At 45.9% G+C, this 26,262-nt stretch overlaps 1 protein-coding gene across 3 annotated transcripts in view; it reads left to right on the forward strand.

The window, feature by feature from the left end:
• The window catches only part of WDR90 (WD repeat domain 90), a 93,683-nt gene that overhangs the window by 65,480 nt on the left and 1,941 nt on the right, over window positions 1-26,262 (forward strand). For all 3 annotated transcript variants that reach the window (XM_050968039.1, XM_050968038.1, XM_050968037.1), the window contains 25 exons: window positions 2,305-2,421; window positions 3,082-3,317; window positions 4,013-4,152; window positions 4,799-4,929; window positions 6,143-6,273; window positions 6,915-7,076; window positions 7,611-7,739; window positions 8,477-8,610; window positions 8,728-8,768; window positions 9,303-9,434; window positions 9,873-10,058; window positions 11,149-11,249; window positions 12,185-12,287; window positions 12,846-12,967; window positions 13,400-13,559; window positions 13,988-14,178; window positions 15,806-15,974; window positions 16,398-16,509; window positions 18,540-18,711; window positions 19,593-19,715; window positions 19,973-20,153; window positions 20,673-20,803; window positions 22,338-22,481; window positions 24,138-24,257; window positions 25,078-25,162. In XM_050968039.1, the coding sequence (XP_050823996.1) occupies window positions 2,305-2,421; window positions 3,082-3,317; window positions 4,013-4,152; window positions 4,799-4,929; window positions 6,143-6,273; window positions 6,915-7,076; window positions 7,611-7,739; window positions 8,477-8,610; window positions 8,728-8,768; window positions 9,303-9,434; window positions 9,873-10,058; window positions 11,149-11,249; window positions 12,185-12,287; window positions 12,846-12,967; window positions 13,400-13,559; window positions 13,988-14,178; window positions 15,806-15,974; window positions 16,398-16,509; window positions 18,540-18,711; window positions 19,593-19,715; window positions 19,973-20,153; window positions 20,673-20,803; window positions 22,338-22,481; window positions 24,138-24,257; window positions 25,078-25,162 (3,453 nt within the window). The remainder of the gene's footprint in view (window positions 1-2,304; window positions 2,422-3,081; window positions 3,318-4,012; window positions 4,153-4,798; window positions 4,930-6,142; window positions 6,274-6,914; window positions 7,077-7,610; window positions 7,740-8,476; window positions 8,611-8,727; window positions 8,769-9,302; window positions 9,435-9,872; window positions 10,059-11,148; window positions 11,250-12,184; window positions 12,288-12,845; window positions 12,968-13,399; window positions 13,560-13,987; window positions 14,179-15,805; window positions 15,975-16,397; window positions 16,510-18,539; window positions 18,712-19,592; window positions 19,716-19,972; window positions 20,154-20,672; window positions 20,804-22,337; window positions 22,482-24,137; window positions 24,258-25,077; window positions 25,163-26,262) is intronic.

Genomic DNA, 26,262 nt, shown 5'->3' on the forward strand with positions numbered 1-26,262 from the left:
TCTCAATGGGCTCCAAACCCCAAATAAATTATTTTTACTCTGTATAAAGCTTATACAGGGTAAACTCATAAATTGTCTGCCCTCTATAACACTGATAGAGAGATATGCACAGCTGTTTGCTCCCCCAGGTATTAATCACTTACTCTGGGTTCATTAATAAACAAAAGTGATTTTATTAAGTGTAAAAAGTAGGATTTAAGTGGTTTCAAGTAATAGCAGACAGAAAAAAGTAAGTTACCAAGCAAAATAAAACAAAACATGCAAGTCTAAGCCTAATACATTAAGAAACTGAATACAGGTAAATCTCACCCTCAGAGATGTACCAATAAGCTGCTTTCACAGACTAGACTCCTTCCTAGTCTGGGCCCAATCCTTTCCCCTGGTACAGTCCTTGTTAGTTCCAGCTCAGGTGGTAACTAGGGGATTTCTCATGACTGGCAGCCCCTTTGTTCTGTTCCAACCCCTTTTATAGCTTTGGCCCAAGGTGGGAATCTTTTATCTCTCTGGGTCCCCACCCTTCCTTCTGAATGGAAAAGCACCATGTTTAAGATGGATTCCAGTATCATGTGACATGGTCACATGTCCTGTGAGACCCTAGCCTTCATTCTTCCAGGGCTGGCCTGCAGTCCCCAGGAAGGTTTGAAAGTAAACAGAGCCATTCACAACCAATTGTCCTAGTCAATGGGAGCCATCAAGATTCCAAGCCACCATTAATGGCCCACACTTTGCATAATTACAACAGGACTTCAGAGTAATACTTCGTCTTACTAGCTTCAGGTACAAGCATGACACATTCATACAAATAGGTTGAACACACTCAGTAGATTATAAGCTTTGCAATGATACCTTGCAAGAGACCTTTTGCATAAAGCATATTCCAGTTACGTTATATTTACACTCATAGGCATATTTCCATAAAACATATGGAGTGCAACCTCACACCATTATCCTTATCCTGCTGTTCTCACTCCTTCCTGTACTTAGAATAATGAAAGCTATCATTTCATGGTCACTTTCATCCAAATTGCATTCCGCCTTCTGATTTGCAACCAGTTTCTCCCTCTTGGTCAGAATCAAGTCTAAAATGGCTGCCACTCTGGTTACTTCCTCCACTTTCTGAAATAAGAAGTTGTCCCCAATGTCCCCCATGAACTCATTTGAAATTGTGTTTTAGTGTATTACTTTTCCAACAGATGTCTGGGTAGTTAAAGTCCCCCATTACTACCAGGTCTTGCGATTTAGATATTTCTGTTGTTTGTCCTAGAAATGCCTCATCCATCTCCTCTTCCTGATTTGGTGATCTCTAATAGACACCACCACCACCATGATCCCTGCTATTTTCACTTTGTAATGCTTTAAAAATGTATATTAATTAAGCTTCCCAAGCTCTTTTTGAAAAGGGTAGATATCATTCCCATTTTATATATGGGGAAACTGAGGTGTAGAATTTAAGACTTGACCATGGTCACAAGTTGTATTAGGATCAGAGTTTCTGGATCCCAGTGCTTTTGATTAGACTAGACTTCATTGATATAGTCATAAGCATTGGATGTCTTAGCCATTTCTTAATGCACACAGTCTCCTTTGCTACATTCCCACTCCCTTTCCCTCTCTTCTCTCTCTCTTTACTCTCTCGTTTCTCCTTCCATAGATGAACCAATTTGAAAAGATAAAGGAAACACTTTTTCACACCATTAGCCTGTGACTCTCATTGCCACGATGTATTGTTAATGCCAAGAGTATGGCAGTCTTTGAAAAGTGATTGGACCTTTCTATGGATTACAAGGATACCCACCATTATAATAGTAATATTAAGTATGAACAAGAGTTCTGGTTGTAATAAAAACCCTTCTGATTTGGGGCATGATCTGTCATCTAGCAATTGGAGGTTAGGAGAAGGTGTTCAAAAAAGAAGTGGATAAATTCATGGAGGATAGGTCCATCAATGGCTATTAGCCAAGATGGGCAGGGATGGTGTCCCTAGCCTCTGTTTGCCAGAGGCTGGGAATGGGCGACAGGGAATGAATCACTTGATGATTACCTGTTCTGTTCATTCCCTCTGGGGCACCTGACATTGGCCACAGTTGGAAGACAGGGTACTGGGCAAGATGGACCTTTGGTCCGACCTAGTATGGACGTTCTTATTTTCCCTGTGGACAACTGATCTTATAACTGCTACTGCCGGGTTTCTTGCACCTTCCTCTGAGTCATTCAGCATTGGACTAGATCGATCATTGGTCCAATCTATTTTGGTAATTTTTTGTTTCCTTACGGTGTGCTAATTGGTAATGTTTGTCCTTTCAGGCCCTGGGATTGCTATAAACAGTATTAGTATCTCCTCTACCTTCTGTGCCACAGCCTCAGAGGATGGCTATGTACGGCTGTGGCCACTGGATTTCTCAGCAGTCTTCTTGGAGGCTGGTGAGTAGACCATGGATCCCTCTCACTCATTCCCCTCTCAGTTCTGCATTCATATCAACCTAGCCCTATGGGGCCAAAGCTTTCCTGGAGGAAAAAGGGAATGCAGCCTAGAGTTCCACTACACTGCTCTTCCAATCCATTCCCAAACCTGAGCTCTTGTGAAGAGCAACAGAAATTCATTCTTAGGCTTCTCTTATGGTGCTCTCACAGTGGGCTAGACTCTGGTGTGGAGTAACTGCCACCTCCTGCAGTGAAAAGTTAGATAAGTCTGTACAGAATGAATCTTGGGGATTATCTCTTCAAGAGTGGTCCTTGTTTTTCTGGAATTCTGAAGAAAGACAGGAGTCTTCTGAGTAAGGTAACTCTTAGTCCTTAATGCTTATTGCATATCTGTCCAATGAAAATTTATGGGAGAAGCACAGGAGTTCTTCATCCATCCTGGAAAGAAATGCAGTGATACTGAAAAATAAAGACTTTTTATAAATAACACTGGCTTGATTTTGTGGCTAGACTAAAACCTGAGAAAAGTTAGTCACAGAGCACTCAGGAAAGTAAAGGACATAGAAATGAAATAAAAGGGTGGTCACTTAACTATGATCTAGACCTACCACTTTTTTGGGCCCTGGGATAATTTATCAACTGGTACATCTGTTTCCCCAGAGCATGAAGGTCCAGTGAGTTCTGTCAGCATCAGTCCAGATAGTCTCAAAGTTCTGTGCACCACCTCTACTGGGAACCTGGGTTACCTGGATGTACAGTCCCGGGGCTACAATACCCTCATGCGCTCCCACACTGACTCTGTTCTGGCATTCTCTGTGGATGGGCTCCGGAAGCAGATGGCTACGGTGTCCCAGGATAACACCATCCGGATCTGGGACCTTGCGTCCATGCAGCAGGTAGTGTAAGCTCAATGAAGATAGAGGTAGTAGAAGTCAAAACTCAGCTTTGCTGGTGGAGCTGTAAAAGGAAGTCAGCACAATCTTTGTTTATGTCAACTGACTGTAGCTGGTGCTAGCAACATATCTCACTTTAAAATCTCTTAAATCTACCCCAAACAACAACAGATCCCTCCAGAACTACTGCATGAAGTTCAAGATGTTTCAGTGTAGTTTGGCTTTAGCTCCAAAAGTCAAATATTTAAAATACCACTTGCTTTTCTTCCATCTACTAAATATTGTAGGTTAATGCTAGGCCATAATGATCAGGTCTCTGTGGGTATGAGTACACTTCAATAAAACCCTCATGGCTGGCCTATGTCAGCTGACTTAGGCTCAGACTGTAAAAGTGCAATGTAAACGTTCAGGCTCAGACTGGAGCCCAGGCTGTGAGACCCAGGAAGGGGGGAAGGCTCCAGCCCAACCCTGAATGTCTACAATGCAGTGTTATAGCTCCGCAGCCCAAGTCCGTTGAAGTCCATAGAAAGACTCCTACTGATTTCGCTGAGCTTTGGATCAGGCCCCAAGGGATTACACAGCTTCACTGTGATGATAGACTTGTGACGGGGAACTGGGATGTTATCTCATTCTGCCACATACTGCTGCCAGGTTTTGCATATCCCCAAGCCATGCTTCTGTGTGTCCCTTTCCCACAGCTATATGACTTCACTGCCTCTGATGAGATGCCATGTACTGTGGCCTTTCATCCTGCACAACAGATATTTGCATGTGGGTTCAGCAGTGGAGTGGTGAGAACCTTCAGCCTGACTGCCTCTGATCTACTAATGGAACACAAGTACGTTTGACAAATGGATATTGTATATTCATATGTAAAAATCTAAATGATGGGAGTCACGGCAATGGTGTGAGTAAGAAGTCCATCCACATGAGTGAAATATCAGGAGCTAACATTAGTGTAGGGCCATAATGGAAGAACACATTCCTTAGGACTTAGCCATCTCATCACGTGAGTTACAATGAGCTGGTTTTGGAAAGGAAAAGCCTAGTGGGGTCATGGCTGTGGGGTGCGTGGGTTTTGGGTTAGTTTTAAGAGTCAGGCGTGACTGGGACTCTCCACCGTAGAGGAAGGTGGCCAAGAATAGGGGAGACATGTTGGGGGTCCACCAGACAGGATGCACTTGAGAGCATTTCTGTTGGGGAGTGAAGAATGATCAAAAGTACATGTCAGTGTGTGGATATGTCATCCTGGAAGCTGTTGGCAGCAAGAGCACTGCACTTGTTGATTAGTCTCCCCCAGCACCCTTGGGAATAAAGACAACCAACCGTCTTGTACTACGACAGGGAAAAATAGGGTGGGCTTCTGACTGTCCCTGGCACTGTTTCTGATCTCCTTCCTAATCCAGGGACTCCTCCACTGCACTTCACATCAGTCTGCTCTGCTTTATTGCCCCAGTGTCTCACGTGTTTTCTGTGTTATGTAGGCAGCACCGTGGTGCAGTCACTGGTCTGACCTTCTCCCCAGATGGCAATTTGATGTTCAGTTCCTGCTCCCATGGGACCCTGGCTCTTTATAACTGTGCAGCCCAGAAGAGTCACATCCTCAGAGTTCTGGGTAAGGGTTCTGCATCCCTCTTTCTGATGTTGTCTCCAGGGCTAAAAGGCTCAAAATTCCAAGAAGTAATTTTCAGAGGGCATCCTATGATCCTTTTGAGACAAGTTAGCTGTATTTCTTTCTTGCCTGTTAATATTGCTCTCACTGAGGTTCTGTTAACATTTCATTGTCACTCTGGTTTCCAAAGGTTTGTAACTGGATTGATGTATTTTAACGTTGCAGATGGGCTCACATTGCATGTATATCCTCTTTCAGATTGAATGCACGCTTAAAAAAAAAAAAAGAAAGAGTGATAGTAGAATTACAGTAGCACATAGAGGCCTCAGCTGAGGTAGGGGGCGCCATTCTGTTAGGCACCATACAAGCACTGAGAAATGGCCCCTGCCCCAAAGAACCTCCAGTCTAAACAGGCAAGACAGACAAAGGGTGGGAGGGGAAGCAGAGGCACAGATAGAGGATGTGACTTGTCCAGGGTCACACAATGTGCCAGTATGAGAACTGGAACTAGCACCCTGGGCTTCTTGACTCTGGTCTGAAGCCAGAGCCCTAGCCATACTGCCTCCCTTTTTTTCCTGTCCACCCCCAGAAATAACACATGATCTTAAATCTAGAGTGGCCTTTTTCAGCAGTAGGCTAAATATAGACCAGTCATCTTGATTTCTGTGATAAGACATTCTTTGAGTTCATCTACTAACTTAAACTTACTTCACTGTACTGCAGTTTTTTGCAGCCATTTCTCTTTACGGATTTAAGCTGTTTAAACCCTCGCTGAGATCCATGTGCAGTAACTGCTTGTCACAATCCCCTGCCTATGCTAAAAAAAAACCCCTACAATAAAATCCAACTTCCTCCATTGATATTGCACTGTGGTACTGTGTGTGCCTCAAATATAATCCGTTTGCTCAAATTGCAACCCCATTTCCAGGCATCCCCAAATTTTGGGCTGTTTCAGATCTTGATGTGAATGTTCTGATTCAGATCTATCTTTAATGTGTGTATAATAGCTGTTCAAGTCTGGCACCTTCCACAGCACAGATTTACCCTTTGCACCATGCTGGGGTACTGGCTCAGTGCTGATTCAGAGAGAGGAGTAACACCTAAAACGTTAATAGAATGAATTTTATCTCAGCTGCAGTATATAATCAGTCACTCTCCCTTTAGGCTATCTCTCCTTCCCGTTTATCTAATTCACCCTGTGTTTTGTCATATCCAGGCAATGTGGTGTCCCAAGATGCTGAACATAGTCCCAATGCTTTGGCCCTTAGTGGGGATGGACGTCTCCTCGCCTTTGTGGGCCCCTCTAAGTACACTGTGACCGTTATGGATGCCCATTCTCTGGATGAGGTAACTGGAAGGAAGTTGCCTTGATCCAAAGGGAGAATAGAGTAGGAGGGAGGGCATTCCTGGCATCACACGCTGCAGAATGCTTTGCAGGGTAAGGAAAAGAGATTTCTTCCCAGATGGTTCAAGAACCCCATAAATCCTATTTGATGGAGTCTGACATAACCCTTTTACATGTCTTTCGCCATGTGGAAAACACTTGGGATGTGGTTTTGATTTCCTTCTTTTGGATGCTGCTGTGGGATGGAAACACCAAATCAGAATGTCTTCCTTCCACAATCACATCCAGCCCTTACGGAGCAAGAGGTGAAGTTGCTGAAAAGCAATAGGGAATCTTACAGCATCTGTACCTTTATAGGAAATGACTTCTTGAGTAATACACACTTACAGTGCCTGCCCAGAGCCACCACTTAATCAGGTAGCTTGAGAAGATTAAAGGGGAAAGAGAGTGAGGTACATTTTCCTCCTCCTTTTGCAGCCTCAGACAATAAAGCAGTGGGGGAAATGGTCTAAAAATATCCTCAGATTGTGTAGAAGTTCCTTAGGATTCCCTGCCATCTGGATCATTTCATGTGGAATTGTTCACTTCAGGAACAGCTGTTCAGCTTCAGGAAGCTGGTGTTCAATAGCTTCTTGTTTCACAGCTACTGAGGATAGATGTCAGCATCCTGGACTTGGACAGCACCAGCTTAGACTCTGCTCTGAGAATCAGCTTTGCTCCCATGCCTGTTGGCCACCTCTTGGTGTCCACTTCCTCCAACAAAGTCCTTGTGCTTGATGCCAAAACTGGGCGCTTGGTCCGAGAGGTAAGGAATTTGTGAAGTGAATGCTCTGTGGTCTCTGGGATATCCCTCAGTTTCCACACCTCTTGACAGTGAACATGGGACTCCGTGATGAAGTCCTGGCAATCACAGGCTTCTAAGAAAAACGGAGTCACCTGAAGTACGTAGCTAATATGGTTATTCCCCAGATGAGGTTAAATCTGTTCCCTCCTGCTTTGCTCCCTCACACTCCTGTCACCCGACTGAAGAGTTCTACATTTATCCAGATTCAATGTGTCTAACAAACTTTGCAGTCTGTGCACAGTTACAGAGTGATGTAGGATTGGAAGCAATCACAGACCTTCCATGTATGGAGCAGCTGGGCATCTTTGCCCCCTCTCTCTTACTGTTTGAAACTTTTTTTTATCAGAAGAGGGCAAAAGTATTCCCTTGCATAAACCCTTTTTCCTCCCATTTCCTGTTGGACATCTTAGACAATTTGTCCTTATGTTTCTCTCGCTGATCAAGTTGGAAACAGCTGGTTCAGCTAGCAGTGATGATGTCTTGTCTTGTTCACAGGTGTCTCGTGTGCACAAGCTATCCTGTTCTTCATTGGCACTGAGTGAGGATGCCAAGTACCTGCTGACGGCCGGTGATAGGGTTGTCAAAGTGTGGGACTATAAGATGAGGTTCGACATCAACTTTCAGGTACTGGACACGAGGGAAAAAAATCAGTGGCGCCTTACACTTTTCCACTATGAATGCCACTTAGCTCTTCTGAGCAGAAAGCAATAGTGCAGCTAACCTCCTCCACATGGGTTTGCCAAGGGCCGTCAACCTCGATTTGTCCAGTATTGATCCATGGTTCCCAGTCATAACTGTGATAGTTTGTCCAATGGGGCATGGATGGAGAACACCAAACTCATTTCACTTAATAATAATACTAAATATTTCTATATCTCCTTACCATCATTAAGTAATTCTCACCACACCACTATCCAGGACATAGATAGGCAGGCATTACCCCTTTTACAGATGGAACAAAAGAGAGTAGTGAAGTAGCTTGTTCAAGGTCACACAGGAATTGGGCAGAGCCAGGAGGACTCAGGTTCTTCCAGTTTCCAATCCCATGCTCATTCCTCCAGACTACTGTGACCTCATTAAAGAATGACCCCAAAACTAAGCAGTGCAGGCCTGGTGTATGCACCCTCAGGAGGTACATAAAAGAACCTCTATTAGGTAGTTGTGGACAGAATTCCCCCTGTACTGTATATCTGATAAGGTACGATAACTATACAGAAATATATGAAAGAGCCTTTTCCAGGAAGGCCCTTTACCGCCTTATCTGTGCTGAGGGGAACCATGAATGGTCCTAAGAACATGTAAAGGTGTAGCAGTTGCATTGGAAGTAGAAGAAATGCCCCTCCACTCTTACTTTCTCCCAGGTATATATTGGCCACTCTGAGCCAGTGCGACAGGTGGCCTTCACCCCTGACCAACAGCACGTCATCAGCATTGGAGATGCCATCTTCCTTTGGGACTTCTTAGCTGTGTCTAGAGTGGAGTCACCCAAGGCTGAGTAAGAGCACTGCAATCCTTCATCAAATCTCATTGGCTTGGGAATGCTTTCCATTGTTCCCCTCTCTCTCCTGTTCTCACCCCCATTGTTGTAACTCTTGTCTCATTACCTTTCCAGTGTTCATCCCTATGTTGAGTCCCTAGTGCCTCCCAGAGCTGGTGAGTTTGCCTCTTTCATTTTGTTACCCATTCAGACACATTTTTCCAAAGCCATTTTCAGGACACAGGAGAGCCTTGAATTGATTATAAATGGGATTTTAGCTCTTTGGCCAAGGATGCCAGGACACTAAGAGCTAATTCCTTGTTAGTGCTAGGGATTAATCTGCGGTTTGAAATCTCCGATGATTAGTGTTTCCCCTTGTTACAGAGACAACTGTTGGGGAGGGCAAGAGCAATGTGGGTCAGCCATGGGCTAGCTGATAAACTTCTTCCTCATCTCTTATTTTTCATCCTCCTCAGCTCTGTTACCTTAACCTCTCCTGCTTTTCTCTTTCTCCACTGTCTCTTCCTTCTCACCTCTCCCTGTCTCTCCTTTCTCTCCTCATGAGGACAAAGGATAAGGCATCTGTAAATGACTTCATCTGGGTATGAGGAAGCTGGAGAGCTGAGCATATTGGTACTGTATTGCCATTGCCTCAACCTGTCTTCAGAGGACGTCAGAGGAAATTACCCAGTCCCCTTTTCTGTTCACAGAAGCTAACTCTGAGAAGCTAAAGGATTTTACAGCCAGTGCCAATGAGATACCTCGCCAGTCAGCTCCTCTTCCATCTCTGGCCTCACCACCACATCTGGATATCAGCTCTATCCACCAACCAGGACGTGATGGTGAGAAGTGGAATCACCTGTAGAGAAGGGGAATTAAGGTTTCGTTGGGGGAAAACTCCCTCTATAATTCAACAACTGCCTTGGCACCCCTTCCCTCCACCTCCACCTGTAGGTTGAGATGAGCAACTCTGCACCTTCCCTTCCCAGCCTTGTACTGTCTAGTAATTATTGGTGCCATTTTTTCCCTTGCCCCCTGGTTCCATCTACTGAACTGCTGGCTAAACATTTCCAAGGGTGCTGTGAATATCTCGGATCTCTGACCTTGGATGAATTCTGGATTCTCCCCACAGGCAACAGGAAAATGCCATGGGGAGAATCTGGGCATTCAAATGCTTTGCTTTGTAACCTCTCTGTAATTGAAGGGTCAGACACTCATGAAATAACCCCTGAGAAGCACAGAATAACTCTCCCCTCATTTCTACCAATGTTCTTCTGCAGATGTTTTCTCTGAGTCAGATGAAGGGGAGGAAGCAGGTCTGAAAGGCAGCAGCAGAGGGGCTGCAGATGGAAACAAAAACCACTCGGTCCTTGTCATGGAGGAACCAGTCAAGAATGAGGAGACTCTTGTTGTGAGGCCCAAAGTGAGTCAGGAGTGTTCGAGGTCTCCCAGTCACTCAGGAAATGGTAAATCAAGGGGTGTTCTGGGCCTATGAAGAGCTTCGCTGTTTTGGGGAGCAAATAGAGCAGTTGTCTGCAAGGCAGTGTGCTTCTCGCAATAAAATAAATGAGGGAGAATCCATGAAAAGATAGACACAAGTGGAATGTTTTAAGTTGCATTCTGCCCGGTGTCTGTGGAAATACTGATGGCCTGCCATAGGATTCTGGAAGGGATGTGATTTAAGCCACAAGATCAAATGCAGTATGCATTCCTAGAGTTCCCAGGTGATATTTTGCTTCTTTTGGATATAATTTGTCACAGGAATAGAGTAAAGGAAATTTCTTTTGGTCTCTATGACTGTTTGTTGTTTCTCTGTCTCCCTTCCTGGTCCATCTCCATTTCTGCTGCTTCTAAGCACACAGGGGTCCTTTCTACCCTGTAACCTGTCTCTGCTTTGAAATTGTGCTTTCTGTTAAAGCTTTCAAGGTGTCTATTCATAGAAATACAACATCAAAGCTGCAGCACCTCATGGCTATCTGCCAGACGCATGAAGCAGCCAGTGCACAAAGCCTCAGGCAAGATTTGTCAGAGAGCTTCTGTTTAAAAGTAAGGCTTGTCTCACTATAAAGTCGTGGTTTTCTATTTGCTTGGCTTGTTCTTCTCAGGTACTGATGCCCATAGTGCACAGTGTGGTAGTACTTTGAGTTTGTGGAGTATCTGTCACCCTAACAAAATGACAGAAATAGGTTATTGAATTATAGTCTGTCTTTACACCTGGTATGCTGGCATTTTCCAACCAGAGAGGGGATTGGTAGGAAAATATGTATATCTATCTCTGTGACTCTTCCCCTGGTGCAGCCATTTGCACCTGAGAAGAGTGTGTGTGAATGTTACATTCTGATTGGGTAATTTTACACCCTCTTTGTACTGGTATAAATGACTGCACAAGGTGCAGGGCAATGTAGAATCCAGCCTCTGTGTGTGTGTGTGTGTGTGTGTGTGTACACACCTCCTCAACATCCAGAAGGTTAATAAACCAGAACATTAACTGGCCTAATTGCTCAAGATGCACCATTATCATGAGCAAAGTTAGGCTTATTTTATGTTTTGTGCTAGAACCTAGAAAGGAGACCAAGGGTCCTGAACCCCAGCACTATATCCGCCCAGATTCCTACAGGCACTTTACTCCTCGCTTCAAAGCATCTGCACTCCCCAAGGTAAGAATCGCCCCAGTGCTATGAGTCTGGCCAGGTAAAGAGCAGGAAAGATTGGTTTTGGTTTGGTTCTTTCCTAATGTAGCTTCCTTTTTATACCTCAGGCAGGATAGGTGAAGGATTTTATGAAATGCACTCCCATGTTTTAGAAACCCTTAGCACTAGTCTCACTTTCTGTTATGGCCACAGATGAGTTGACTATGATCTTTCCATAAGTGGTTTTGGGTCACTTATTTTTCTCTGCAAATCTGTATATTTTGTGTTCAAAAGATACTGAGAGTGCTTCAGAGAGTCTGTAGGCACATGTTTGAGAGCAGACGTCTTTCCCACGTAGAAAGTCCAAACTTACCCCTTCCTGGGATTCAGCTTTATTAGCAAACAAAGCAATGAGAACATACATTTCAGTTCAATCCTTCTTCCCTGGTTTTACAGCTCCTAGACTTCCTCCCTCAGGACTGCTCACTCAGGCTCTAGATCCGCTGTTCCCCAGAGAGCTACTCCCACCTCCCTTATCTCCAAGTGGGGTAAACAAGCATCCCTGTCAGTGAGTCAGCAGAATCCATTTAACCCTTTCCCAACAGCACTAACACCTACTCCCCAGGTGGAGTGTTTGGCAGTGTTACCCCAAATCTATTAGAAGATGCTTGTGGGGTGTGTGTGTTGTGTGTGTGTGTGTGTGTGTGTGTGTGTGTGTGTGTATATATATATATATATATATATATCTGGAAGAGCATATATGTTTGGTTTGACTAGTGTGGGTTTCACTTTTTGTATGTATAACTACAGAAGTGGGTGGGCTTGTGTTTGATTGTTAAACTCTTTGTATGTGCATGTGCATATGTGTGTGCGCGGTAGTTCCTGTGCGAGTATTTAGAATTGAACCGACATGGAGTATCCTGTCAAAAGTGGTCTTGCACCAGTGTCTGTTTTTCTTGCAGAGTGTCTCGTATCCTCCAGCTGGTAACGAGGGCCTGAAATTAAAGGCAGTCATTGGCTATAATGGGAATGGAAGGGGGAATATGGTCTGGAACCCAGACACAGGTATTCTAGGGCTGAGTTTTCAGGAAAGTGTGTGTGTGTATCTCAACACTTCTGTAATGGCACATTACATGTGAAAACATTGCACAGTTAGATGAGTTAAATAGTCTTGTGCCATCCACATGAGAGTTTCACTCTGCTGTAGTGAGTTTATTTTGTATCAGCAAGCACTGGCTGATTCAGGCATGTTGGAGAATCCTATTAGCAAAGTAATTTCCAGCCTCTAGTTGTTCAGCTCACATGGTGACAGGGAAGAGAGCGTGTTGTTTTATAGGTCCTCTCACCTCTTTATGTCAGAGCTGTTAGATGGCACTGAAGAGCTTTTCTTCATCAAATCTGGAGGAACAGAGATTTCTACCTCTGCCCATTCCCTGATTGGAAGGACACCCCATGGCCTGTAATGGAAAGGCAGTTAACTCTAAAGAACTCTAGACAGAAGAGTTAGTTTCACTTCTGTAACTGTGCTGTGTAGGTTAGATGCAGCAGTGTACAGGCCTGTACACAAGGCCTCTGTGCAGACCTCTCCTGATCTCATATCCCTCCTCTTCACACTGCACCTAGGTTTTTTTGCCTATACCTGTGGCTGTGTGATTGTGGTTGAAGACCTGCACTCAGGATCGCAGCAGCATTGGCTTGGCCACCCTGAAGAGATCTCTACTTTAGCAGTCAGCCATGATGCCCAGGTATGAATGTCTCCTGTGCTCCTGGAGAAGCTTGGTTTGGCTATATGTACTATTTGTCCTTAACTGGATGGACTTTGCTGAATGAGCTCCTATGTGTATCTGTTTCCTCTTTTGCCTGAGCTGCTTCTCTAGCCCACTGCATAGAGACTCTGTTTTTTGGAGTTGAAGCGTGCGTGTGCTAATCCTCATGCCTCATCTGCAACTAGCTGGCACTTAATGCTGTGTGTATGTGACCATGAAGCTTTCACTCTTCTCCTGTGGTGTATCTTTTCATCAGGTGCCTCCATCTTTATGAATCTGCAGAGCTTTCCTCTTGCCATCTATATGAGTTCACTTTTGGTTTAATGACTACATAGGGCTTGTTGACTCTCCTAGAACATCCATATCATTTTTTATTGAGTTCCCAATGGTGATATATTATTGTTTTGCCAGGTTCTCGCCTCTGGCTCTGGCCAGGGGAATGGAGATTCACGTTGTCAGATCCGCATCTGGAACATACAGGATGGGACTTGCCAAAAAGTTATTTTCCATCATGAGACCCAAGTACAGGCCATGGCATACTCTCGTGATGATAGGCTCCTTGTTACATTAGGTTAGTCATCTGAACCTGTAACCTATGAGCTTGTGGAGGATGTCTCCAGGACAGCCAGCTGGTGTAAAGAGTTCACTGAGGGTACGATACCCACAGGGTATTTAGGTGTAATGAGGTCACTTGTGGTATAGAATTAGGATGTAAAGTTCCTGTTACATAGTCACTTGGGTTACTGGATGTCTACAGAATGCACACACGATGTGATAAGGTCATTTTTGGTGTCTCTTCTGTGTAAGATCACTAGATTGCTATACAATTTGACATAAGGGAAGTTAGTAGTGCATGTTTAAGCAAAGAGAGTTGAAGTTTAAGTTGTGTCTATGTTAAACTGGGAGGAATTTTGATTAATTTAATATGGAAATGTGCAACATGTATATGAAATTAAAGTGATATCCTGAAGTTCCTACTGTCTTTCATGTCATATATAGGGGACTACAGTGACCGGACCCTCGCCCTGTGGAACACCCATACTTATGACCTAATGTCGTCCACCCATTTCTTAGAACCAGTCCACGAGGTGGGCTTTAATCCTCTTTCTGCTGGTGAACTGGCCTGTGTAGGCAGGGGAGCAGTGACTTTCTGGCTAATTGAGCAGCGGGGAGCTGACATCAGCCTCAAGGTACATAGAATAATAGAAGTGTAGAACTGGAAGGGACCTCGAGAGGTCATCTAGTCCAGTCCCATGCACTCAAGGCAGGACTAAGTATTATTTAGGCCATCCCTGACAGGCGTTTGTCTAACCTACTCTTAAAAATCTCCAATGTTGGAGATTCCTCAGCCTCTGTAGGCTATTTGTTCCAGTGCTTAACCACCCTGACAGGAAGTTTTTCCTAATGTCCAACCTAAAACTCTCTTGCTGTAGTTTAAGCCCATTGTTTCTTGTCCTATCTCCAGAACAGGACACAATGCTCCAGTTGAGGCCTAATTAGCATGGAGTAGAGCGGAAGAATTACTTCTAGTGTCTTGGTTACAACACTCCTGCTAATAAATCCCAGAATTATGTTTGCTTTTTTCGCAACAGTGTTACACTGTTGACTCATATTTAGGTTGTGATCCACTATAACCCCCAGATCCTTTTCTGCAGTACTCCTTTCTAGGCAGTCATTTCCCATTTTGTATGCGTGCAAGTGATTGTTCCTTCCTAAGTGGAGTACTTTGCATTTGTCCGTATTGAATTTCATCCTATTTACTTTAGACCATTTCTCCAGTTTGTCCAGATCATTTTGAATTTTAATCTTATCCTCCCAAAGCCCTTGCAACCTCTCCCAACTTGGTATCATTCGCAAACTTTATAAGTATACTCTCTATGCCATTATCTGAATCATTGATGAAGAAATTGAACAAAACTAGACCCAGAACTGATCCCTGCAGGACACAGTTTTGACTGTGAACCACTGATAACTACTCTCTGGGAATGGTTTTCCAGCCAGTTATGCCCTCACCTTATAGTAGCTCCATCTAGGTTTGTATTTCCCTAGTTTGTTTATGAGAAGGTCATGCGAGACGGTATCAAAAGCCTTACTAAAGTCAAAATATACCACATCTGCTTCTTTCCCCCATCCACAAGGTTTGTTACCCTGTCAAAGAAAGCCATTAGATTGGTTTGCCATGATTTGTTCTTGACAAACCCATGCTGACGGTTACTTATCACCTTATTATCTTCTAGGTGTTTGCAGATTCAACATCTGAACTTCTCCTTTCTATTTGTCACACTTTACCTTGTCTTATTTTAAAGCCCACACAGTAATGGGTATGAAAGGCTCTGCCGGTATTAGTCTGTGCCAGTGAGTGGGGGCGATTGGGTTCTCTTAGGCTATGTCTACACTACTATGGGATCAAGACTCTGGCGATCGATGCACCGGGGATCGATTTAATGGGTCTAGTGAAGACCTGCTGAATCGATGGCAGAGCACTCTCCAGTCGACCTGATACTCCATCCGGAAGGAGAAGAGTAAGGTAAGTCGATGGGAGAGTGTCTCCTGTTGATCCAGCACGGAGTTGACACCACAGTAGGTTTACCTAAGCTATGTCGACTCCAGCTACATTTTTCACGTAGCTGGAGTTGCGTAACTTAGGTCGACTTACCATGGTAGTGTACACATAGCCTCAGTGATGCAACACCTGCTGGTGGTGACTGGTTTTCAGTTAATGCTAAAATACTGGGTGAATTAACTTAATTTGGGGGTGGTTTTTAAAAATAAACTATCATGATTTCTCTGACCCTGCTGCTTTTTGTTATGTGGCAGGTTCATAGAGCTTCCATCCCTGATATGATAGGACAGGTGGAACTGACATCTCTCTGCTACAGCACCAACTACCTCCTTTATAGTGGGACCAACACAGGACAGATCTGTGTGTGGGACACACAGACCAACCGCTGTTTCATGACTTGGGAGGCTGATGAGGGTGAGATTGGTAAGTACAGATGCTACTGGCTTCTGATAAGATTGTGTCTTAAATTCCACAGAGACTTGAGAGGAAAGAAGAATCTTGGTCCTGCTGGACCCTGATTCAAACTGTTTCTCAGTACTCAAATGCTGAATTACTGGCAGATCCTAGAATTGATTGGCACTAGATTCATGCCATAGCTGGTGCAAGTATGCATGCATATTTCCTGTGCAATTGCTAAGAGGCCTGGGTTCAGCCTCCAACTTCTAGAAACCTCTGGATAGCAAACAAGAGGCCTTGGGTTCAGATTCCTGGTGGGATAGCCACTCCTCCTCCTCCTCCCAAACATTTACCAGCAAACTTAGTTGATAGAGTCTATCAGTCCCTTTATAATGATCAACAAGTGTGGGTATTAATGTTGCATTAAGCATTTCCTTTCTGTTATCCTAGGTGTGCTTGTGTGTTGTGGCAACAGGCTGGTCAGTGGCAGCAACACCAAGAGAATTCGACTGTGGTCAGTGGCAGCGGTGCAGGAGCTGAGGCTGAAAGGTTCTGATGCCAGGTGAGGTGGCTTGTGTGTGCAGTGTCGAACTCATGTTTGCACAAACCTGAAGAGAGAGGTTTGTGCTGAGATACATGGCTACTCAGTCCACTTCTGGACATACCTTCTCCTTCCTCTTTTGTACTCCCTGAACACAGTAGGTGGTACCTTTTCATTGGCAGAGGTAGGCTTTTGACTAGCCTATGCAACTGTTTCCCTTGTCCTTTAATTGTTAGCTCCTCTAAATTCCTGTGACTCTTGGTTCTTGGGTCTGGATTCTCTTGGAATTCAAAGTGGAAATTTCTGGCTGTTCCTTTCTTATCCTTGTCCCAAGGCATTGGGGTTTAGAAAACCTACAATTCTCTTTGTGTATGTCTGTGACAAGCCCAAGTATCAAATTTTTTGAACCAGACACAATTTGCATTTTCTTCATTGGCTTATTTTAGCATGTCCAGATAGGTAGGTATTTAATCCTGGTCAGGCTTAAAGAATGTTCCATCTCCTTACTGATCATGTCATTAGTGGTAGACATTCTTGGTATTCAAAATATTTGGGTTTACTTCACCTGATCTCTGTCTTGGTGATTTATAAAACCTCTTTTAGCAGGAAAGAGAATTGAATTTGTTTATTCTGTCTTGGAAAATCGCATCCTTTGTTGCCCCTTAACAACTGTGACTCCCTCTCTTCTCAGCAAAGTCTATCCCAGCACAGTGTGGGGCCACCATCATCTTTACTACAGGAGTTCAGCCTGTGGAGACTACAGATCTTAGCATGCAGTACACCATCCTGATCTGAGCAGCCTTCTGGTCTCCTTGGGATGTACTTCTGTCTTTTGTCTTTAAGTTTTTATTAGGTACCTGTCACCATGGTATCTAAGCATCCTAAAGGAAAGCTCAGCTTGCAATATGCTATATTTTGTTCAAGTTAAGTGTGATCTTCGAATGCACTGTGAACTGCTAATGCATCCCTCAGCTGAGCCAAGCTTTGCTGCCCCACTCTACCTCTGAAATTCCAAGGAGAAGGAAATCTTCCCTGAATTTCTTTCCTCAGCTTTCCTATCAAGACTTGTAATTCCTGTAGAATGACTCCAGCTCACTACAGGAAGCCTGCTCTTCAGTCAGTCTTTTGCCATGTAGTCATTTGTCCCAGCCTTACATAAAGCTGCTTGTTTTACTCCTCCACTTCCATGGTATGTTGAACAAGGCAATACTGAGCTAATGTGTCTGCTCTACAATTCAGAGCTCTTGCACATGCTTTTGGCCTGTTGGAAAGCCAAGTCGACCTTAGTTGTCTTGTTAAACTAGACCATTTAGACAGCTAAGCAGGACTGACGCTAGGGTTTCTCGCGCTCTAGGCGCACGGCCATTTCGCCGCCCCCCCGTGCTGATCCCGTGGCTCTGGTGGAGCTGCCGCAGTCATTCCTGCAGAGGGTCCGTTGGTCCGTGGCTCCGGTGGAGCTGCCGCAGTGGTGCCTGCGGGTGGTCCACTGGAGCCGCGTGAGCAGCTGACCATCCGCAGGCATGACTGCGGCAGCTCCACCAGAGCCGCGAACCAACGGACCCTCCGCAGGCATGCCTGCGGGAGGTCAACCAGAGCCGCCTGCTGCCCCCCAGCAAAATGCCACCCCCCAAATAATCCTGGTGCCCTAGGCGATTGCCTAGGCTGCCTAAACGGTAGCGCCGGCCCTGCAGCTAAGCCTTTTACAGCACAAGTATTTGATAAATATCTTTGTATGTGTCAATTCTTCTCTTTTTCTAACTTTTTTTACCTGTGAAATATATTGGATCAAATTAAGGAGGCACAGTGGATGATCAAAATAATCCTTTTAGAACTTCTTTCCTATTTCCCCCAGAAAGATGGTTACTCTGTATGGTTAAAGGTAGTCACTAGCTGCAGTTCTGATGAGCCCATCACTGTAGTATCTATGTAGTTAAGGATAACCATGTTGTCCTTACGGCAGTCCCAGACAGTTTTCCCATGAAGGTGGGATAATGCTTAAGGACGTAGCTAGTTATTTTGTATATTCCACTCTGGACTCCACTTTCCCCCAGGTCTAGCTCAGTCCTTTTGGAACACGAGATAACCCTGGATGGGACAATAGTTGGTGCAACCTTTGATGACTCTCTGGATATGGGAATCGTGGGCACCACTGCAGGAACACTGTGGTACATAAACTGGGCAGAGAGCACCAGCATCCGACTAATCAGTGGACACAAGAACAAGGTGAGAGGGATTGGAAGTGGGTTCCTGTGCTGTAAGGAAGCACGTGTTCCAAGTGCCCCCTAAGCCTGAGGTGCAATGCGTTTTGAGGATGCTCACACTGCAGAAGAGCTGGGTAGGCCCTGCTGAGAGAAATCACACTGCTGGAGCCTTAACTAATACTGCTAGGGCACTGTGAAAGAGCTTTCACTGCAAACTGGGCAGTGTTTCCTAGTGAATAGAGCACTGCACTGTAACTTGAGAGACTATTCCAGGCTCTGCCACTGCCCTGCTGAGCAAGTCACTTCACTGCACAGTTTCCCCATCTGTAAAATAGGGATGATGATACTGACCTCCTTTTTAAAGCACTGTGAGATCTATGGGTGAAAAGTGCTATAGAAGAGCTAGGTAATACTATCTCTTCCAAGAGAGAAAGATGGGATTTTGGATGAAAGGCACTCTAGAAGTGCAGTGTTATTTATTAGCTAGACTTCTCAAATGGATAAAGTGGTCTTTTGTTCAAAATACTGGAAAAAGTGTCTGAAGGGTGTCAATCTTAATGCTACACTGCACTACATTTGTGCCACTAAAAAAGGTTTGCCTGCTGGAAGAGGGGGTATCTAGATTGGTAATGGGATATGGAGACTTCCCTTCTAAGACCTTCATTATGGAGCAACCAGTCTGAACTTTGCAATTATGGTTCTAAATTTCCATTATAGCCCTCACTAATTTTAATTACCACCATCCCCTGGCATCCATTACAAAATCTTCCTTTCTTTTCTTGTGTGCTGTCTCCTACCAGAGGAGAATTTGGTGGGGGCAGGGGAAGCTATGGGTAAGGAATAGGGGCCGATGTTCAACTTGCTTTGGCATTTGTGGAGTGTCAGTCCCCTTTGTTGCTGCAGGTGAATGAAGTGACCTTCAGCCCTGGTGAGTCTCACTGTGCCACATGTGGGGAGGATGGCAGTGTGAGGGTTTGGTCTCTGGCCAGCATGGAGCTGGTGGTACAGTTTCAAGTGCTGAATCAGGTAATCATTTAGTGTGTGTCAATGTCCAATGTTGTCTTGATAGCAGCCACTGCTTGTTGTGGATGGGATCTCTTCATCCTCACTGAATGAACTAGAGTTAGGAGAAATATTTGTAACTGAAGGTTTTAGGTATGAAATCTTTGTAGCTTAGCAGCATTCACATATCTTCATTGTGTGGGAGTGGAGAAGTAACCTGCACACATCTCCTTGGAACATACTGCTCCTCCTTCCCGGTCTCTAATCTCGTTCCTTTGCAGAGCTGCCGGTGTCTGGCCTGGAGCCCTGTCCCCATCTCTCGCGGTGGGGCTGAGGGTCAGCATGTTGTGGCAGGGTACAGCGATGGCACCATCCGTGTGTTCAGCATTTCAAGGACAGAGATGGAACTGAAAATGCACCCACACTCCGTTGCGCTGACTGCAATTGCCTACTCTGCAGATGGTGAGATCACATGCTGCTTTCCATAACCAATCCATTGGTGCTGCTTCAAGGCGCATAGTTTGGCCTTAGAGCTCCATTTCTCTGTGCTTGGAGGATACAGCTCTAACCTCCAGCCACTCCAAATACTGGTGACCCTCCCAAGGCTCCGGGCCAGATTCTAAGGTGGAGAATTGAAGTCAATGAAACTATGCCAGTTCACACCAACTGCATATCTGGCATCATGTCATCCTGGGTATGCCATGGGACAGTAGCTTTAGTACAGCTCAGGGACTTGGCACATAATGCAGCTTTCTTCTGCTCAAAACTCATGCTAGCCATTTTTCTGAAGCAGTGTTTCAAACTGAAGTAAATGTTCCTGTGTCCTCTCATCTCGCCTCTCCTCTCTCATCCCCAGGACCAGATTGTTCCAGCTCCGGCATGCGCTTGGAAAGCTGAGTCAGGCATACCTGCAGACTTCCCCTTTTGGCCTTTTCTCCATCTGCAGGAAGTTAATTAGCTCTCTCCTCTCCCTTATCTCAGGAGAAATCATCTTGTCTGGAGGCAAGGATGGGCTAATGGCTGTCAGCAGCCCTCGGACTGGAATGACCATTCGTGTGCTCATTGACCATAAAGGATCCCCCATCACTGTCATCCAGTGCACAAGGAAACAGGTGAGGCTTGAGTCCAGCTGCTGTGGCACTCTTACACTAGAGCACAGCGTCCATTGTACTGTTACTCCACGGCCATAGAAAGCTGCAGATATGGGGACAGATTAATTACTGAGCTGCTTCATTTACTGTCCCTCTACATGATTTCCTTCTCTAGCCTGTGCCACCTCCACAGAATCTTAGTTGGTTTGTTTAGGACGGGGTGGGGAAACTTTTTGGCCTGAGGGCCACTTCGGGATTCTGAAACTGTATGGAGTGCTGGGTAGAGAAGGCTGTGCCTCCCCAAACAGCAAGGCACCCTTCCCCTATCTGCCCCCTCCCACTACTCACCCCCTGACTGCCCCCTTCAGAACTTCCAACCCATCCAATCCCCCCTGCTCCATGTCCCCTGGCCACCACCCCCCAGGACCCTCCACTCCTAACCGCCCCCCTGCGACCCCTCTCCCATCCAAGGCCCCCCGCTCCCTGTCCCCTAACTGCCCTGCCCCCTATCCACACCCCTGCCCCTGACAGACCCCCCGGGACTCTCACGTCTATTCTACCCTCCATTCCCCATCCCCTGACTGCTCCCCCACCAGAAGCTCCGCCCCATCCACTGCTCTCTGTCCCCTGACTGCCCACCAGGACCTCCTGCCCCTTATCCAAGCCCCCGACTCCCCACCCCCTTACCATACCACTCAGAGCAGCAGGAATGGCAGCTGCACCGCCCGGCTGGAGCCAGCCACGCCGCCCAGCAGGAGCTTGCAGCCCCGCTGCCCAGAGCGCTGGCGGCATGGCAAGCTGAGGTTGCTGGGGCGGGAAGACAGTAGGGGAGGGGCTGGGGGCTAGCCTCCCTGGCCGGGAGCTCAGGGCCTGGGCAGGATGGTCTTGCGGGCCATAGTTTGCCCACCTCTGGTTTAGGAGTATCTTCAATAGAGTAAAGTCAAGCTTGATAGGGTGCAGTAGTAGTATAATGCACACAGAGTGGGTGGGTCCTCAGCTTTCCACCAGCCATGGGAGCTGAATGTCTAATCACCTGCTGCTTTTCCCTTGCTACCAAAAGTAGCACTTGAAGCTCCAAAGAACTTGAGGAGTTCTTCTGCAAGACCAGGACATATCCACCACTAACTGTGCCAATGGAGTGGGAGAGGGAATTTGGTGCTATTTTATAAAGGAGACCATGATAGTGCTGGCTAGAGCCAGCACAGTGAAGTTAGATGCTACAATCGCTTGCCACATACTCTCTGCCAATGAACAATCTGAAGGAACCCTGTTCCTTCAGCCCTGAGCTTAGAGAAAATTGTGCCACAAATCTACTGAGTGCCAGTCTGAGGCACTAAGCCTGATTCACTTGTGATAAAATAGATTTAAGCACTATTCTCCAAATGGAAAAATCTTATGCATTAATCCTCTGTCATTAATCCCCCACTCTCGAAGATTTTAGTGCAGGTAAGCTTTTGCACTGTGACAGTCTGTTAGTGTTCAGCTTTATTTGAAAGCTCTGCTGTGTTATTGCTTTATGTCAGTACAATCATAACTGTGCTTTTATATTCTGTAGTACCATGACTTTGGTGTTGAAGGTGGCGAACTCTGGTTGGCTGCAAGTTCAGATCGACGTGTCAGTGTCTGGGTCTCTGCCTGGCTGAAGGATAAATGTGAGCTCATCGATTGGCTAAGCTTTCCAGCTCCTGCAAGCCCGGAGGTAAGATTAAACCTTACTGACTATATAATATGTACATTCAGCATTACAGCCAGGGGCAGCTCTAGACATTTCGCCGCCCCAAGCACGGCGGCATGCCGCGGGGGGCACTCTGCCGGTCGCCGGTCTTGTGGCTCCGGTGGACCTCTCGAAGGCGTGCCTGCGGAGGGTCCGCTGGTCCCGTGGCTCCACCGAAGCCGCAGGACCAGCGGACCCTCTGCAGGCAAGCTGCCAAAGGCTGGCTGCCTGCCGCCCTCCCGGCAACCGGCAGAGCGCCACCTGCAGCATGCCGCACCAAGCATGCGCTTGGCGTGCTGGGGCCTGGAGCCGCCCCTGATTACAGCCAAAGCCAGTAGAGCCGATCCCTCCAACACCCATGCAGCATTACCTGTTTCTGCTTGCAAAAGGTTTACCTAAGAACTGTTAACAACCAAGCTGTGTGTATATAAACAGAACAGTGTGTGGTTTTGAGTCTTTCTTTAAGATGTAGATTTGCAATGTGAATGCAGCACTGCATAATTCCTGAGAGGGTATTTGCTTTGTAAGCATTTCAAGTCAAAAAATTAAATTTGCAAACAGTTGGTACCTCTGTGCTATACAGAACACAGGGACAGGATTATTTTGAGAATATGAACCAGGAGTCAGCAAGGTCGGTATACAAAGAGAGAACTAACTTGGCTGCTCAGAAATAGCATTGATGTTCTGATCTAGTAGGCTCATGGTTACATAGGTTACCACAGCCTACTAGATCAGGAATTTCGCATGGAACATCCTAAGTGTAAGGCACTTCACAGAACACTTAGGCAGGGTCCCTGACCAGAACTTCTGTCCCAAATTAGATACAAGACCTAGGACAACAGTTGAGACATGAGACAGTGAGGAGATTGATGTAAGAAGGCTTTGGGAAAGAAGTGGGTTTGGGGGAAGAGGAGGACCCTTACTGCACAGGAAGTGGAGTGGTATGTGGCAGAATGTAAGTGGTAGGTAACTCTTCTGATATGAAGCAGCAGCTCATCAGATTATCAACCTTAAGCTTAATCAGTCTTAGATACTGCATTGGCAGTTTCAGCAATAAGTCCAGTGACACCATTTGAAGTTTTTTCTATTTGTCCTCAAATATTAAAGAGGTAGTCACACTCACTGTGCAGGCAATGGGCTGTCTAGCTGAGTTCTCACCACAATGAATTGGAATGAGTTTTATTGTTTCAACTAGATTGGCATCCAGTACCAGGGATTTGATCTTTTTGAAACTATTTTCACTCCCTGAGAAATTAACAACCCCATCATATCCATGACTTACTCCAGTATTTGCTCCTAGAAGTGTACATGATGCTGGGTGGTATTCAGTATGTTAAATCCTGCTTATGTCATATGATCCTATCACAGCATACAGCGGAGACTCATGTTAGGTGCCCAGGTCGATATATGTTTGTTCTTCATTCCTTAGCAGTGAGCACATCTGTGTTGGAGTGCAGCATAAGAACAGGTGAAGGTTCCTCCTCAATATTAACTGCACAGTGCAGTGGGTCACAAGCTTCTGCTACTGACGGATCCAAAGAGGAAATGCTGACACACCTAACCACTCTCCTTTCTTTTCCCCAGCATGCCTGGCCTTGCTGAAATAAGCTAATTGTGCTCCTTTTTTGTTTCCCTTCGTAGGCCCCTAGCAGTCTCCCTCCTAGCCTGGCGGCTTTCTGTCCTTGGGACAATGGTACTTTGGTGTACGTAGGCTTTGGGATGCAGAAGGAGATCCTCTTTTACAGCTTGCGCCAGAAACAGGTACACTGTGTCTTCCCTCTCCAACCTGCCATCCTCAGTGGGGCAAGTTCACAAGAGGAGATACAAATTGCTACAAACTCCTCTGTGCTGATATTGAAAAACTGTGGCATTCACCCTGGTCACTGAGTCCAGCTTTAGCTCCTGGCGAGTGACACACAACAAAAATAATACAGAGGATAATGTGGTGCTCCTCTGCCGTGGCTTTTGAAACCTAAAGGTCAAACAGATGTAGCATGGGAATGTTGCAGTGAAAGATAGCCAGATGCTGGAGTGTCGGTATTCTCTATGGCACCCCGATATACAGAGCAGCACCCAGTGTAACTGATGTGGGCCAACAGTCAAGCAGTTGAAATAGAATGAAACATGATACATGTGTGTCGTGGGGTTGGGGATGGTAGATTCCACCTAACAGGCAGTTAATGGTACAGCTTGCCATTTCCACAAACCTCTTTAAATCCGACAACAGTCACCAATGAATAGCCGGGGGTGCTGAGGCTCAAGGTAGAGCTGCATGTGTGAAGCTTGCAAAGCACCTGGCTGCTGCCACTGCTCTGTTTTTGCTTTCGTGAACATCAGTATTCTCAGAAGTAACATCTTTTATTGGACCAGTTTCTGTTGGTGAAAGAGACAAGCTTGAAACTCTTAAGACTGCTCTGGAAATGAAGAGCTTGGCAGCTTCTGAGCTCAGAGGGGCTGTGCAGCCGTCAGTGCTGGTGACCGTCTGTCAGCTGGCCTCCAGCAAAGTGTCAGTTAATGGCTCTATTCGGCTGCACAATAATTTAGAAGAACTAGTGTCAATGTTTCTCTTGCTTTCATGCAGGTAGTCGAGAAGATCCCCTTGTCGCACTTTGCCATGTCGCTGAGCCTGTCTCCAGCAGCGCACTTCCTGGCTGTGGGCTTCAATGGTAAGTGTCCAGAGGACATGCTTAAGTCAAACACTGCCACACATGGATCCCCTCCTTCCTGGCATACTGCTAGTGGTGGCTGCACCAGGAACAACAGTTCACCTGTGATTCTGGGGTTGTCTCCCATTCCCCATCTCTGCATGAACAGCTAAGTATTTCTTCTTCGGTAGCAACCAAAAAACCCCCTTCTTTATGTGGAGGTACTGCCTGTGGGATGCAGGGAGTTTCCTCCGTCTCCATGAGCAGGATGTGCTTTGATCTGGCAGAAAAAGGCATCATGAGATCCCGTGGTTGAAAGCTGAAGTTAGACAAATTCAGACTAGAAATAAGACACCATTTTGTTTACAGTGCAGGTAATTAACCACTGGAACAACTTGCCGAGGGATGTGGTGGATTTTCCATCTCTTTAAATCAAGACTGGGTGTCTTTGTGAAACAGATGCTCTAGCTCAGGTTCTCCAACTTCATTGCACCGCAACCCCCTTCTGATAACAAAAATTACTACATGACCTCAGGACAGGGACCCACACCTGATCCCTCCCACTCCATGTAGGGGGGCCAAGCATGAGCCCTATGGCCCAAAGCCAGAGTGCTGCAGTCCCAACTAGGGAGCCTGTAACCTAAGCCCCAATGCCCAGGGCTGAAGCCCTCAGGCTTCAGCTTCAGCACCGGGTGGTGGGACTCGGGCTTCAGCCCTGGGCTCCAGCAAGTCTAAGCCAGTCCTGGCAACCCCATTAAAATGGGGTCGGGACCCACTTTGGGGTCCCAGCCCACAGTTTGAGAACCGCTGCTCTAGCTCAAAGAGAAGTTATGAGCTAGATGCACGAATCACTGGCTGAGGTTTTCTGCCCTATATTATGCAGGAGGTTGGGCTAGATGAGCATATTGGTCCCTTCTGACTTTAAAATTTATGCATTTATGTCCTCCTCTTTGAGAACACTTCATTAAATTGTCTCCTTGTCTCTAAGTTTGCCAGGAAAGCTCTAAATGACACAGTATCTCTAAGTGCATGTTCTGCAGCGTATGTTCTGTAGCCTTATAGTCTGACACACAGCATGGCACTGCCATTGTCACACCCCCTCACACTGATTAGTAGCCACT

This window comes from Gopherus flavomarginatus, chromosome 9, assembly GCF_025201925.1.
Source record: "Gopherus flavomarginatus isolate rGopFla2 chromosome 9, rGopFla2.mat.asm, whole genome shotgun sequence".
In the NCBI taxonomy this organism is placed as follows: Eukaryota; Metazoa; Chordata; order Testudines; family Testudinidae; genus Gopherus; species Gopherus flavomarginatus.